At 40.1% G+C, this 16,093-nt stretch overlaps 1 protein-coding gene across 8 annotated transcripts in view; it reads left to right on the top strand.

The window, feature by feature from the left end:
• Positions 1-16,093, top strand: part of PROM1 (prominin 1) — a 62,309-nt gene that overhangs the window by 15,672 nt on the left and 30,544 nt on the right. For 6 of the 8 annotated variants that reach the window (XM_086611457.1, XM_086611454.1, XM_086611452.1 and 3 more), the window contains exons 2-4: positions 5,327-5,385; positions 8,568-8,594; positions 10,136-10,341. In XM_086611457.1, coding sequence (XP_086467583.1) covers positions 5,327-5,385; positions 8,568-8,594; positions 10,136-10,341 — 292 coding nt within the window. The remainder of the gene's footprint in view (positions 1-5,326; positions 5,386-8,567; positions 8,595-10,135; positions 10,342-16,093) is intronic. The other 2 variants (XM_086611459.1, XM_086611456.1) reach the window with 1 other exon arrangement.

Genomic DNA, 16,093 nt, shown 5'->3' with positions numbered 1-16,093 from the left:
TAGATTTGAAAAGCTTTCTTGGCAGAAGAATTTGTAACTGATTTACGTTGGTACTTAATAGCCAGACAGTGTATTTTTAAATCTCTGTTATTTTTGCTATCCCTTTCTGTAGAGCAGTTCTAAGAGGCAAGCCTAGCGCCAGCCTTGTTTTCTTGTCTGGGTAATGAGATGCTGAGTGTGCGTACACAATACCTGGGCAACGCAGGACCTGGCGATGATGTTTTCTTAACCAAGGCTTCTCAGAGGTGCTTAATGTTTCATCACAAATTGCATTGGTGAGTTAACAGTTCATCTGGGTAGTTAGATTTGCTGTGGCAGATGGCATTTCGCATGTGTGGTGAGAGCAGGAAGGAGCCAGCGCAAAGCAGTAATGTAATTAGCTGTGTAAATGAGCCTCATAAGGTAAATCTCTTTAACCTCAGTGATGAAATGTGTTCTGTGCTAAAGCCTTGGATTACTGGTCCTGTGAAACAATGTGTGCAGCTGGTCAAATCCAGAAATAATCACATTAATTTGGAAATAAAGGACATCACTTTTTATCATGCTTTCCTAGCACTCTTATATTTGACACAGAAATCAGCCTCGAGGTGGTACTCTGCCAATATCGCAGAAGAGTGTTGGGTGGAGGTACCTTAGTTCGGTTTTAAGTAAAAACTCGTTGGAACGCTAGAGATGAGATGTTCTAGCTAGGGAGGAGAGGTGCTTCATAAAAGCGAACCAAAACGACAGACAACATTAAATGTGAACTGAAGTGTCTCCTCCTCCTACAGTGAGCAGCGAAAACATGATGCTCGTGTTTACAGAGTAGCTGGCACAGGATGGACGTTCCCCCACTTAACCCTTAAGCGCTGCGGTAGTAACCGTAGTTACTGCTGTTGATGTGCATGAAACCTAAGAGGGAGATTCCTGATGCTGCAAAGCCACCAAGACATAGAATCGTTTGGTTGGAAGAGACCCTCAAGATCATCAAGTCCAACCATCCACCCTGCATTGTCCGGGTCCCTAAACCATGTTCCTCAACACCAAATCCACACTGTTTTTAAACTCCTCCAGGGATTGGGACTCCACCACCTCCCTTGGCAGCCTGTTCCAATACTTCACAATCCTCTCTGTAAAGAAATTTTTCCTGAATTTCCCCTGGCATAACTTGAGGCCATTCCCTCTTGTCCTGTCATTCATAACATGGGAGAAGAGACCGACCCCCATCTCCCTACAACTTTCTTTCAGGTAGTTGTAGAGAGCGATAAGGTCCCCCCTGAGAGCCTCCTCTTCTCCAGACTAAACAGTCCCAGCTTCCTTAGCCACTTCTTGTAGGACAAGTTCTCTAACCCCTTCACTAGTTTTGTTGCTCTTCTCTGAACCCGCTCCAGCACCTCAACATCCTTCTTGAAGTGAGGGGCCCAAAACTGGACACAGTACTCCAGGTGTGGCCTCACCAGTGCTGAGTATAGGGGGACAATCACTTCCTTGCTCCTGCTGGCCACACTGTTTCATGTTTGTGTTTACAGATGCGCGCGTGAGTTACTGCAGGTAATCTCACATGCAGTTACAGTCAAAATTAGTTTTTCGTGGGAATATATATGATGACTTGGACATTTCATTTGAAATTAATTAACTGGGAATATGTCTAATGCAGTTGATACTGAAGGCTATTGAAATAGTAAATTCATGGGAAACACGGGTCGATCACTGTGTGCTGCCTGGTAAGAAAAACACCCTGAAGCTTCATGTTGTTTCTAAAAAATCATTACAAAGTACTGTAAGTAGTAAATCCTTATTCAGCAAGGAAATCTCACATTCTGGAATATTAAGGAAAAAAATGGGCTGTGTAACAGAAGCCGTTGTGCTATGTATGAAACCTGTATTATTCTCACTATTTAACTTATTCAATCCATGTGGGAACTTTTCGTGCCTATTTTCAGGATTTCTTGTTTATTATAAACCTAAAGATGTTTTAGTTTCCGATGAACACGCTTCAGAGCCTCTAAATTTCAAAAACTCATTGAAAATGCTGTTTTCTGCATGAGTTTGTCATAGTGTATTAAGGTTGATTTCTGTCTTTTTTTTTGACTGACAGGCTATAAATTACGGAAACAGTATAAAGAAAACCTGTGAATCGGGAACATTCTGAGGAATTTAAGCGTATCACAAGTAATCAGAGCAATTTGGGGGGTGAGAGGGGGGGGAGTGTTTTGTTTTTGTTAAGTATTAGATGTGCTCCTTGGAGATACTCAAAGGATATACCGGATGTGACCTCTGGTAACCTGCAGTGGGTGACTGTGCTGAGCCGGAGGGTTGGACTGGATGATCCTGGGGGGTCCCTTCCAGCCTCAACCACCCTCTGTTTCTCTTGAGTAGTTTTACATATGCATACGTGTACACATACAGATGGCCATTAATATATAGATGTTTGTATACTGTGTGTATAGATGTATGTAAAACGATGTAAAATGTTTTTTTGTTTAATTTTCATTTTAATTTATGAGGGGGACAGACACTGAACTAGAAGAATGGGTAAAATCTTTCAACTTTTATTTAACAGGAAAGGCTAATGCTTTTAAAATTTTATCTTGTGCTGATTTCCAGCAGTAGGAAATGTATCAAAAGAAGCTTTTGTCAGTAGTAAAATTTAGCTTTCTTACATGCTTCCTGGCAGTGCTTTCACTCCTCCATTTAAATTATTTATAATAAAAAGTCAGCATGATTGTAAGATAACTTTGGAATAATTTAGATCAGAAGAGACCTCCAGAGGTCATTGAGTCCAACCTTTTTCCAGAGCAAGATAAACCTCCAAGTTAGGAGCAGCCTGGAAGTGAGGGCAGGTTGCTGAGGCTCTCCTGCTTGGTTTTGGAGTGGCAGGGCAATGCCACAGCGTCCTGGGCAGTCGGCTCCAACATTCGACTGCCCGCACACAGACGGTCTGTGTTGCTTCATGTCACTGAGGATGACAGAAGCTATTCCTTCTTCTTCTTCCTTCTCATCGCGTTCTGATTGAAGTCGGTAGAATTTTCTCTCTGGTGTCTGTTCTGCGGTGTGTTGTCACACAGTGCTAAATGGTTGAATAAACGTGTAAACAAGAGAGCTATTTTGGCCCTTTTTCTGCTTGCTAAAAGGCATCTAGCTGTAGAGAAAATTAATTGCATTATGTATTTTATGCCTTGATGTTTCTTAAATTTCGTTATTTAGTAGGTATATAGATATAAACAAGAAGAAAGAGTGTTGCCTCTGTTAAAGAGGGAAAAAAAAAAAAGATCTAACAGACAGTGTGAACTACTTTTTTTGGGTCTGTGCAGTTCTGCCCCACTTGGCTGTACACCTCCTTGCCACTGAAACTCCTAGAGAAACACAGATGCTGCCTGGGATGGTCTTAGTACAGAGAGGACTCGGCTGGTCCCAGTGTGCGACATGTCAAGAGCTCCAGCGGTGGATCAGTTGTGTGTTGCCTGTGCAGTGGTGTGTGCCCTTTCCTTCAGAGGGCTTGACTCTCTGATGCAGAGCTGGAAAGGATTTGCTGGGATGTAACTCTCTTGTTCTCCCCAGGTGCTTATTTTAGATATGTTTGGGGTTTACTTCTGTTACTATGGGATTCAGCCTTATCTTCCAGCTTATGTATGGTCTTTCCAAAATGAGGTCGCAGCACTGTAGAGAGTCCTTGATCATGTACTGCTAGCACTCTTTCTGAATTTTAGAATATGCTTCCCGTCTGTGCATAATTTGTGATTTGACACTCCTATGATATGTTGACAGATTGTTTTATTTTTTTATTTTTTATTTGGCATTCTTTCTGGTTGCAGCTTTCTTGAAGGGACTGACTTCCTTGAAACAGCAGTTGTTGCCTCGCTGTGTGTGTTTTCTTTCCTTGGACATAGTTTTCTGTGAGGAACTCTTCAGGATCTCTTCAACTTGCAGATCAGTCAAGTCCATGTTCCCTCTGCCAGGTTGTTGGGGAGGCAAGACTATGGACACTGTTTTCTTAGGGATTTTTTTTCCTGAGCCACATAAAGGATTAAAGAGGTGTGAGATCACAGCCCCTGTGAATTCACTGAACATGTTTCATGAGTGCTACAATAAATTCTGAGAGGGCTTGGATTTTTTGGGAGATCAACAGTCAGTTTTGAACCTACAGGTCCTTTGTTGATCTCCAGGATAGGTGACTTAGTGGAGATTTTTCTCAAGTGCGTTGAGTTGCATATGGGGAAGCTAACAATGGGGCGGTAGTACCATGAGGTGTGAACATGGGGAGCAAAGTGCTTCTCCTCGAGGTTTAGTATGCTCCTTCATAATGTGCTTCCTCTTGGTTAGGGGAGACCAGATGTTCAGTCAGTCATATCTCCCAAACATCCAAACGCTGCTGCTTGTACACAGCCTAGCATGGAGCACATCCAGAGCCACTGATGCCCCTCTGAGGCAGACAGTCTGCAGAGCTGGGGGTTCACCTCTTCAAGTGCAAGGTATCACAGAAATGACCAGGAGCCACAGTTCCCAGTGTAGTTCCCACAGGGTTGGCAAAACCTTGGTAAGAGTAGGCTGGTGGTGTCCCAAAAAGGTGATCCATTTGTTGCAACTACTGGGTTTTACTGAAAGAAGCTGATGCAGTGGAATCATACTTGTAATGTTAAGTGGCATTGTTTGTGTTATCTTTCTACTTTCTTTTCTTAGTGGTTGCTGTATTTTGTCTATATTGCCAGTAAGTTAGAAATCAGTGTGTTAGATGGAGCTGCACACACACAGTAAGTTGGCAAGTGTTGGGGTTTCTGATTTGTTTTGACATTGTTGCATGCTCTCATGCAAAGACTATTGGTCCAGAGACCAATAAAAAAGTAAAGAAAGAAAAAAAAAAAAGGGAATAATGTTGACAAGATAAGGGCCTTCTTCCTTGTACCATTCAGACAAGAAGTCATTAACATGCTTGTTTTTCACATTATGTATCTAATTCCATATATATATGTGTAAGCACTTGTCATAAACGCAAAGGAAAAGTGATTCTCCGAACTTTGTCCAAGTAATTGATAACTTTGTGATTTACTTTTAATAATGATGCTATGGTCCAGAGGATGACCTCGGAAAAAAGGTCAGTGTATTTCAGTGGGAATTCATTAGTTGATAGCTAACTTGGTTATCTTTTTGTGAGCTCATAAAATGTACAGTTGATTAAAAATATTGTTGCTAGTCAGGTTTATGAAAGTACTTAGGTGTTGTCCATCCTGCTGATGTCTGTTCTTAATTTTGTCTTGCTTACCTAACAGTAGAATTCATACCATCCTCTTTTCCTTGTTTTTATTATTTATGTTGTTTAAAACTCTGACATATTCTTGCTTATTTTCAGATCTTATCAGAAAACTAGCACAGCAGAAGTTTGGAAATACACAGGGCGATTATCAAAAGGTAAATTGTCTATGTGTATCTGCATAAAATAATGAAAACAATGACTTTGAAATTAAGTTTTGTTTCTAAAATAGGAAATAATATTTTAAAGTTATAACAACAGGATGCAACAACAAAATTTGTGAATGATGTGTATGATGGTTTCATACAAAATTTGGGACCAAAACCTTCAAAGAATATTACGAAGAAATTTTCATAAGCCATTGTAAAGAAGCTAGGCATAAAGACTCACTTATAAACTCCAGCTATAATGTGATTGTGTTGTCTGTTGCACGAAGATTGAAGGCCCTTTCTATTGAAAAATAGAAAGCTTTTATTAGCTTTTATTTAAGAACACTTTATAGTAGCTTTTTAGCTTTTATTTAAGAACACTTAGAGAGAACCGTTACTGCTCAGCTCTCAACTTCAGCTATTGTCCTCAAAAAACTGAATTCACATGCTGGTTCTGGTGCCTTTATAAAATGAATTTTCCATAGCCTACTTTGGTTTACAGAGTGTGCTAATCACATCAAGGATGTTTTCCATTCTCTCTTTAGGTTTGTAATTATCCTGTAACAGTGGAAATTCGTAGGGTACTTGGTAGCAAGAGAAGATAGAACATAACGTGGATCTGACTTTAGGCCATTCTCAAGGACAGTACTACGTCTTTGAAGCAATGTCACTGTTTTTAGTTCCTGCAATAGGAACCTTAATCAGGACCACACAAGGGATGTGTTACTTCGTTTGATCTTGCTTATAGTCCCTGCAGTATGGCGTACCTGTCAGGGAGATGAGTATGGAACTTGGCGTACAGTCACTGAGCCATTGCCTAGAATCAGAATGGCCTGAATGATCTTGAGATTAACGGGCGGAAAGCCTTGTGCTTCCGTGTCTTCCTCACCACAAGCCTGTCACTTCAGTGTCTTGATAACCTCTGCATGACATCTGAGTGTGTGGGTATTGCCCTTATGCTGCATCAAGTGACTCTTGCTGATCTCATAGGGTTGTTTTGGGGCTCTGTGTGGGTGGTACATCACAAGTTGTGCCTGCACACCTAGGGAGGAACAGAGGGCGGACTTAGTTGACAGAGTCTTTGGACAAAGCAATTAGACCATAGGTGGTATGCATGAGTGCGAGTACAGTGTCTAGTAACTAGCGCATAAGCCATGAGAAATTCGAGACTAATGGCAGCTGTCATGCTGCATAGTGGAGACACTTGTTAAAATACTGTGTGATTATAGGATTGCAAATGCAGCATTGTGTGTGCTTAAGTAGTAAAACAGAGATGGGTCGTTTATAGGTCCTAATTCTGACCTGAATACAATGCAAAACTTTAAAACAAATTTGGAAAATGAAAATATATCAGGACAAGTAGAGAGTCCCTGAGCAGACAGAAGCAGCAGTGAGAGGTAGCTGTGAAGAGGCCAGCATGGCTGTAGATCTGCCCCTGGAGGAATTTCCGATGGGGATAGGGAAGTGTGAATGTCACTGAAGAGTGCACATAAGTAGTTAGAAATGTTGCCTGTGGTTTTGAGCACTCAAATTTCAGGTAGAATGAACTCAGGCTAGGCTGGATTCAGAAAGTGTCTGTTAGGGTGATCTGGGAAACACACAGATCTTTAGAGGAGACTGGAAGAGTTTGATTCACTTAGGAAAAGAATTGATAAGGGGTGTGATTAGCCTTTTTAAATATATATGGAGAAGAAACACAGGAAGAAAACACTGCTCTTTGGTCAAAAGATGGTGCTATCACAGAAGCAAAGGGGCAGAAATCAGCCATATGTAAAGCCGTATGAGAAGAGGACTTGCAGACCAAGTGTTGGGAACAGCCCTTCAGCAGCAAGAACAGGAAATCTGGTTCTGATATTTGTCCTGTGAAATCTCTGCTGTTGTTCCTCCATATCTTTTTTTTTTTAACTTGTTTGTAGAATGTGTTAGTGACCCAGGAGGCCCTTCCCACTCCTGTGCTGCGTGTCCCTGTGTTCCCAGTTGGACTCTTACCGTTGACGTCTCAGTCCCGCTGTCCCATGGCAGGGACAGCAATCTGCCAGGATGGCCCAGCAGCTGAGCACAGCTGCCATACCTGCTTGGGGGGAGCCAGCTCGCTGCTGCCATCATTGTTTTACTTCTGCTGGGAGACATGCTTGCTTAAAATGTTCAAAATCATACTTGGCACCAGATTTATGAAGGAGGGTAAGCATTTGTTTTCCTCCCGTTGAAAATATAGTTCTGAACATGATTTTGAACGAATTAAGCATGTTGTACAGTAGAAGTTTCGTAAAGATTTATGTGACGCTGAAAAAAATTTCCTAAAACTTGAGAATGTTTCTGATTCTTACACATCAGACTTTGCGTGGAGGGGTCTTGCTGTCTTTAGCTTGTCCTCTTCACTTTTCTCTTCCACTTATGAGAAAGGGGAAAGCCTTATCAGCTGTGAACTTTTCATACAGAGTTGAAGGGGAAAAATATAAGAAATTCTATTTCTATTGTGGAAACAAAGGGGAAATTGGGTTCTTCTGAAATTCCTGTAACTGAATATTTAGTTTTCAGTGTTTTTCTGAAATTACAGATAAGAAATAAGTTAAGAACCTGATAAATAGACCACTTCAGTCTTTCTTGAATGCCTTTTCTTTTTTACTTTTGAACAATTCAAAATAAACCTCTACATAATTAGTTAAAAGTGTGGGTGAATTCTGTGTGTAATGTGTTAAGGTCTCAAAACTGCTACTCAAACTGCTGCTTTTATGCCAAAATAAAACAAATGTTGAAAAGAAAGTTATTTGCAAATATCATAGGTGAGTTATGACAGGTGGAATTCATGAAGAAATTGCTAAGCCACAAAGTAATGCAATCACTGGCCTTCTCTTCTGTGAGATGTGTTGGGAATTGTAAGGAACAGATGTTCAACGTGGAAATAACTGGTCTGTTGTTGCTTTAAGATGGAGATATTTGTTTGACAAGTCCTAGATTCCTTTCACTTACCAAGGAAACCAGAAATTATTTGCTATGTGTTTTATTGTAAATAATTTTTGTAATTATTTAATGGTGCTTTTATGCATTAGTATACCTTAGTGGCTGTTTACTATTGTTTCTCTGTTGTTAATTGTTTTGGTTGTGGTTAATTATTTGTTACTCATGTGATTTGTTTTTGTGCATGCTGCCTGTGTATTATACACATTCTCCATTTGTTTTGACTTCCACAGCCAGAAAATGTTGTCCTGACTCTTCAGGTAATGTCTTATGGTAGATGTACAGCTTTGAAAAGAAACTAACTATGTCTGTATGCACTTACTTCTATTAAAATATCCATAATTGTTTTTAATGTTTTTTAAATAGTGTCTTTCCATCTAACCTATTCTAAAATTTATGTTGTCAAATAAATTCTGAATTGTTCAGCTAACTAGAAAACAGTAATTCTTTTGCAAAATCTACCCAAATTCTTCATCCAAGCATCTAGTCCGTATTCTTCAGATGGGATAACAGCTTTTAACCAGCAGTTAATAATAATAAAAAAATAGGTTTCATCCTAGAATTGGTAATTAGGTCAGAATTTTGCAGCTCTGCTAATGGTGATGGATGGTTGCTGTATTCGGATCAGTTGGTAATTCTAGATTATGAGGAAGGGCATCAGCAAAGCTGATGGATGATGGAGCATGATGGATAGCTTGTGAGAAATTGTAACTTGTTTTGCAGGACAATACACAGCCTCAATTTCATCCTTTTACTGCCAAGTTGCCCTTGTGTTGGTGGATTTGTAAAACAGAAGAGGACTCAAAGTACTAGTGTGAGAATCAGTTTCCCTAAAACTGGGAAAGGAAAGGAGAAAAGAGATTTATGAGGAAGAAAGACCACTGGGGCATGCCCACGCTGTGCTGCCTACCTCTGTGTGCAGACACCTGCCTGATCCAGTTCTGGATGTGTTGGCTTGTGTTCGCAGCAGAGGGAAACAGCATGGCCAGCTCACAGCTTATCCCCTGGAAGCCACGTCGCCTTGTGTGGGGCTGTGCCAGGGCTGCCTGGCCCAGCTCCTCAGTCCTGGGGCACTTTTACTTCCAGCATAAAAGCTAGTTAGGGTATTGGATTGCATTGGTCCCTTTCACTCCTTCCAGCTTTTGAGAGCATCCTTTTAGTTGCTGCTGCTTTGCTGTTTGGCAGCAGAATAAATGTCTTTACCTGAGAGAGCTTAAAATCTACTTCTTCATGTTTTCTAGTCCCTAAGCAGTTTTTAGTTCAGCAGTTTGGAGAAACCTCTGCCATCGCAATCCATCATCCAGTGAAGTATTTCCCTTTGCGGTTCAAATGAATCTTTCCACTCATAACTGATTAAAAAGGAGAAAAAGCTAACCCTTCCTCCCCCCATCCCAGATGAAGTGTTGATGTAGTCAGCCTTGCTAACATTTGTGGAGCCTTTTTGGAAACAGATGTGAGAAACAGTAAATTTGTGGTCCGGGAAATCAGACGTGTTCATTTATAACCTATTTCAATTGCATTGATTCACACTCGTTTCTTGTGAGCGTATTTCTTTAACACTCGCTCCGGTAGTTTATGTAGCTAATGTTCTAGCTAAATAATTTTTAGCTATCAGTATCTACAATGTTATGTGTCTTTTTGTTAGAAAAGTTGTCAATTACTGACAAAATACACCAAGTCCGTAACCTCGGTAACTTAGTAGGGCGTTTAATCTGTAGTTTGATTTTTAATTATTTGCTCTGTATTGATTGCAGTTGCTGTGTGATATCTGCTATTACCACTATTTTTGTCTGAATTACAGGCCATCTACTATGAAATCGGTTTTATAGTCTCCGCAGCCTTGGGATTGCTATTTATTTTGTTACTGCCTCTTGTGGGACTTTTCTTCTGTATGTGTCGTTGCTGTGACAACTGTGGTGGGGAAATGCATCAAAGACAGAAGAAAAATGCTGACTGTCAGAGGAGCTGTTTTGCAACATTTCTTTTTGTTGCTTCTTTAATAATAAGGCAAGTGTAATAAAGAGAACAATATGAAGCTTGGTATAGAACTAATTTTTGCAGTGTCATATGACAAATAATGTTACTGTATTAGCCTACAGGTGCAGAAATGATTTTACTAGACTAAGTAATATTATTGCTTATTAAAGAAATGTGACTGCATTATAAAAATGCTGCTAGCATTGCTATCCACAGATCATTATGTTCTCGCTTGAGAGGAGTGTAGCTGTGAAACAAAAATTAAGCTTGAATTTGGCAAATTATATTTTTGTCAGTCTCAGAATGGCAATTGCAGAATGTTACGTTAAACTTACGGACATAAGATACTGTGTACTGTGTTCAGTTACCATCCCATAGAGAACTTGGTGTGCAATGTACTGCTTTGTTCTTGATAGTGTAGTATTGGTGAGAAAAGCAATTGTGTGACCTCCTTTAGTATTTGCTGTTTTCAAGATTTTCTTATTAGTTGAAAATAATGGTTTTTTTGGGGGGCACTGAGTTGTTCAAACCATGCATGCACTCACTGTAAAATCCTGGAGTTTGGAGGCATTTTTGCACTGTTAGTGTTAGGAGCATACTCTTTTTCTGTGCTGGGTGTGTAACAGATGATAAGGGACTACAATCTAGACTTTTCTTTCCCTGTAGATGCTTTCAAAATACATTGTTTGTTTTCAGGTTTTTTATTTTCTTTCAACTTCTTGATATTTTCACCTGCCTACTATCCTTATTTTGTGATTGTTATTAAAAAAAAAAGAGTCAAGTCTTTTGATCTGTACTATGTGACTGTTCAGTCAGATGGGACTTTGTCACTTCACTGTAATCCAGATTTATTTTTTTTCTTTACTACTGTTTTTCATGACACCTTGAGACTTTGCTTATACTCAAGTATTGACCATGCTGATATCAGGTATGGGAGTATGCTCTTTTCTCCCAGGCATCACTAACAAACATGAAACTTCAGTATTCTGAAGACCAGAAAGCCAAATAGTATTGTAGATGCTAGGTGCGTCCCTGCCATGATGACAGGACAGAAGTTCTTCATAGTACAGTGGTGCCTCAAAAATGTGCCTTTACACCACGTTGCAGGATGCTGTGTTGCAGGATACTACATTCTGATTATAATGGCTGAGGAATGTTGCCTGTCAGCAGAGAAATTAAGAGATCGTCCACCTTGTTGGTCTCTTTAACTTGTACGTTAGCTACCCGCTATTCTTGTGGTATTAAGCATACCCAGCATTGGCAAATGCTTCTTCTCAGGTCGTGAGTGGGAGATCAGTGATCCCTAGCAACATGCTTGCCAGGACTAGGGAAACTGCCTCTTTAACTCATCCTCTTTTACTCATCCTTGTCCTTTTGTATAAGACATCAGGAGTATCAGATGCTTACCCTAAGGGGGCAGTTGGACTGGGCTCTGTCTGCAGGTTTCCACAGGTGGGGATAATCTCATATGACTCCCTGGCTAAGTCTCTAATGCTGTAAGTGTTGTGCAAGGCAAGATAGGACTTTACAGGGCTAATACTACTGACCCCTGCCTGTCTGAGCACTCAGGTCTCCAGTACGCCTCCATATAAAGCAGGATTCTCTTGCCCTCTTGGCTTGTCTTTCACAAGGGAAGAGAAGATGCCATACCTGGATCTAGTTAAGTCCATGTCAGCTTGCTTACTGCTATACTGAAACACAAAAGGGGCAGTCTGGTGGAAGCTGTTGCCCCAACAAAAATTAAAAAAAAGGGAGAAAGTCTGAGGTTTTCTTAGAACTGTTTCCCTATTTCTTATACTGTACTCAGACTAAGTCTTCTTTTGGATTTATTATCTACTTTTGCCCCAAGTTACCATGCAATTTCAGCTTAGGTGGAAGATTTACCTGTAGTTGTTCTTCCCAAAACCATACATCTCAAGGACTGTGCCACAGCTGCATACATAAGCGGTGACAATAATCAGAAGAGTTTAGTGCTGTGCTAGTAAAATGCGTATGGGTACTTGCAGATGGAGCCAAAAGAACAAAAACTTGAATGATCTCTGCTAATACAGGATTACATCAAGATGTGCCATGAAATCACTGCGGTAGGTCCTCTCATTGTTTGAGTATAGTTTAAAGTTCACGCAGCATTGAGGGCCTCCTTTTGGGAGTATGTCTCCCAAACCCCTGCCAGGTGACTGGAACGCCGTACACTCCTTCACCTCACCAAGTGCTTGCCACTTCAGAAGGTGCATTTAGCAAGGCATGCATCCATCAGAGTACCCTGAACCCGCACCTCTGACAGTGGAGCTTTGCTTTAAATGCCCTCCAGTGGAATGTACATGAGGACAACTTCTAGAGGGAACAGGAAGGTTTTCTAGGAGATGGACTTCTTGAAGATGTACCGTGTAAGTGTATGTTCTGCATCTTCTCTCCATCTGTCTTGCTGTACCAGCTGTTCTGGGATTCTCTTAGTTAATGGATCAGAACTTTGAAGAGCAGGAAACATGAGACATTTTTCTTTTCTTTCTTTTTCCTTTTTTTTTTTTTAAACTTTTTTTCAGTAGCATGGAAAGGCAGGTCTAAACTATCTTTACTTGGCTGGGAAAGGTCAAATGCATGGTAGAGAGTACTAGTAGGGGAAAGAGACTGAACATGGAGCTTGCAGTAGCTTGTATATAGGCAACAACTTGGAAAACTCGAGGAACATGGGTATGGCTTTTCTGTGTGTCAGCGTGCACGTTCACGCTGACATATATATGCTAGTAATGTAGATTTTAGAAGATTTCAGCTAGTAGATTTTACTCATGAGAAACATCATTTCTACTCACTTTTCCACTGATACAATGCTCTGGTAATTAGGATGAGGTTTTAATACTGAGTTTACTGGGATAATATGTAAAAGAAACACAAAGATGACAAATTTATTCAAAAAAACCCACTTCTACCTAGATATGCTCTGTGAAGGTGAGGTATATGTGGGAAATACAGTTTCCTCCAGAAGAGGGTATAAGAATTATGTCAGAAGTCTTGTGATTACATACACAGTTGTTTATCTTAAAATGAATAGGCCTTAAGTGTTTCATTTCCAGTAGATGCATTTTGTGTTTGATATATTTCTTTTGGTAGATTGAGTCAGAAGCACATGCAGTGTTTCTGGTAATTCACAAATTTTATACAAGAGTGTTGCCATACAAAGTAGGAGTCTATTGCTAAAGAGCACAGAACATAGAAATGATCTGTCAAATGGGTAGCTGAGTAGATTTGATATTCCAAATTTGTCACTAAAGCAATTACGTGCTTTCTTCAAAGGTGAACTGAGAGTTTAGGGACAGATTGCTGCTATTTCTTTTTATTTCCTAGTTATCCGCAAGCTTAGGCAAACATACATTTTCTCTGGGAAAGAAATATAATTTCATTAATTCCTCTGCATCATAAAGACAAGGAAGGGACGTTTGATTTTTGAGAAAGCGTATATTGCAATAGCAAATATAATACTAGTAATAGAAAGTGTCCTGAAAGAAAACTACATAGTCGGTTTTCTGTCCTTCCAAGAGAGCTTGTCTTATCCGCAGCTTCAGGAAAAAACTTACGTTACTGTGTATGAAGCTAGGGAGAGCCAAGGCTGAAAGAAGGGAGTGATACTTGCTATCTTGGCAAGTACCTCATTCAGACTTCACAGAAGACCTCTTGGCTTTGTGAGATTGGTAACACACGTTCAGAACCTGGAAATCAACGTTATCTAAAAGGGTTGGTGAAAAAGTTGATACAGAAATCTCTAGCCCATTATTTTCTTAAATTCATTACCTAGTAGTGAGGGAGGTGGCATTTCCCGAGTACGTAAATCAGTTCAGGGTTTCTGTTCTGTGACTTGAAATTTTTTGCAAGCACAGCTGAGGGAAAAGCTTGGGTCCCCCCCTTCAACTGGGTTAGTAACATTTATATCAGACTGTGAAACCTGACGAGAAATTTAATGTGGAATATCTGACTCCTGAAGAGGCTGTTTAAACAGTTCTCTAATCTGTTACAGAAGAGATTTGTCCTTCTTATTCCTGCTTTATGTCTCTCTCCTTGTAGCTGCTTGTTGCATGTTGACTCAAGGCTCAGTTATACAATAGATTTTTCCTCTCATGTTGTGTATTTGTTTAGTTACATTCAGAATGTAGCTGCAATTGTTCTGAGTGCCTTGTTTGCTTAAGGCATCTCCACTCTCTTGTTTCCTCCCACTCCTTCCTTTTAAGAGACTGAAAAGAAAAATGATCATGCTCAAGTCTTACAAAGTACTGTTTTGTTAGCTTCCAATTGACCTTTCTGCTCTATGAGCATAACATTGAAAGGACATGAAAATGCTGGCTGTCCAAAGAAAAAGAATGTTGTCATAAACTCCAAACCTCAGTGTGATATACAAATGTTTACTTTTCCTGATATCTTGAGATAGTTTGTCTTCTGAGAAATCAAATCAGACAAACCCAAAAGTTTTACAAACAACTACTATCACTGTAGACTGAAAAGAAATAATATATTGCATGTGTCCAATAAGCTTACTTCTGCTTATGTTGACAGTTATTCAGTTTCCTGGCATTTTATGCATTCTGAGTTCTTGTTCCATGGGTGGTAGCTGATGATAACGGCTGCTGGGCTGTTGGTCATAGTGGAAATAAAATTATGGCATTTGCAGTTAATTAAATAAATAGTAAGATAAATGCTGGTGTCCCTTCATGCGTTAGTGACTTGTGGGAAGGTAGTTAATAGCCAGTTTTGAAGACATAGCTGTGAAACTTTCGGTAGAGAAGCAACCTCTTTATGTCAAACTCCATCATACTGTTCTGATTTTTTTTGGCTATTGAGAGCAATGTTAGTGCAGCAATCCTAGTAGACCAACACCTGTGGCGTGTAGTCTTACCATTTCTCCCTGTATCATGCTCTGAAATCAGAATTTTACTACTGAGAGTATTTGCCAGAGCAGCAAAAATTCTTGTACTTGAGACTAGTTTCACTGGGAAAACAAGCCTTTACCTTGTTTGGGAAAGCTAAAATATGAAAAGCAAAATAAAGATCAGGGTTTGGTTTTGGATCACTAGTAAGAGGAGACGAGCATCATCAGGGTGTTTGCTCCTGTCTTGCTAGTATTTGCAAATCATTGTTCTAGGTACCTGTTTGCTCTCTGCCATCTCATTTATGTGGCTGTATTGTGGCTTCCTCTGAACATACATTCTTTGGAGTAAGAATTATACTTACCATATATGTTTTTTGCCCAGTAGGGAGCCTGGTATGGATTTTCTCTTAGGTCTTTTTTAAAAATATTAGTATTTAGATCTTCTTGACACCCCAGCTCAGGAAGTTTGACAGTCTGTGAGGAATACAGCACCATTTGCATCAGTGACTCCCTTCGGTCATTTGGATGCCTGTAATGGCTTTTCAGGGTGCTGACTCTCTAGTATTGAGGTGTTGTACTACAATGCAAAATAAGAGACTGAACAAACGTGCCATCCGAATTGCCTGCGATGCACCTGACTGCAGCCTCTAGGCAGTGTTTGCCCTTTGGGGCTGCATCATGCCTGTGTTGACTGGATCTCTGCTGTCTACCAGTTATATCTGGGGGAAGTTAGTGCTCAGCACATCACGTGGGTTGGGAGTCAGCCTGCTTTTGAGGCTGTTGCCATTCTGGTGGTTACTCTTGATTTTTCCGGTGCTTGTCTGAAAGGTTAACTGTTGTGAATGTGAGATGCTTAAAACCAAAAAGTTATCCTTCTGTTTGAGTCTATTTTACACCTAAACTAAGCAAAACGCTAAGGATCATGAG

The sequence above is a fragment of the Tauraco erythrolophus genome, chromosome 5 (genome assembly GCF_009769465.1).
Source record: "Tauraco erythrolophus isolate bTauEry1 chromosome 5, bTauEry1.pri, whole genome shotgun sequence".
Taxonomy (NCBI): Eukaryota; Metazoa; Chordata; class Aves; order Musophagiformes; family Musophagidae; genus Tauraco; species Tauraco erythrolophus.
The sequence above is the reverse complement of the archived record's forward strand: the minus strand, read 5'-3'. Positions and strand labels throughout refer to the sequence as shown.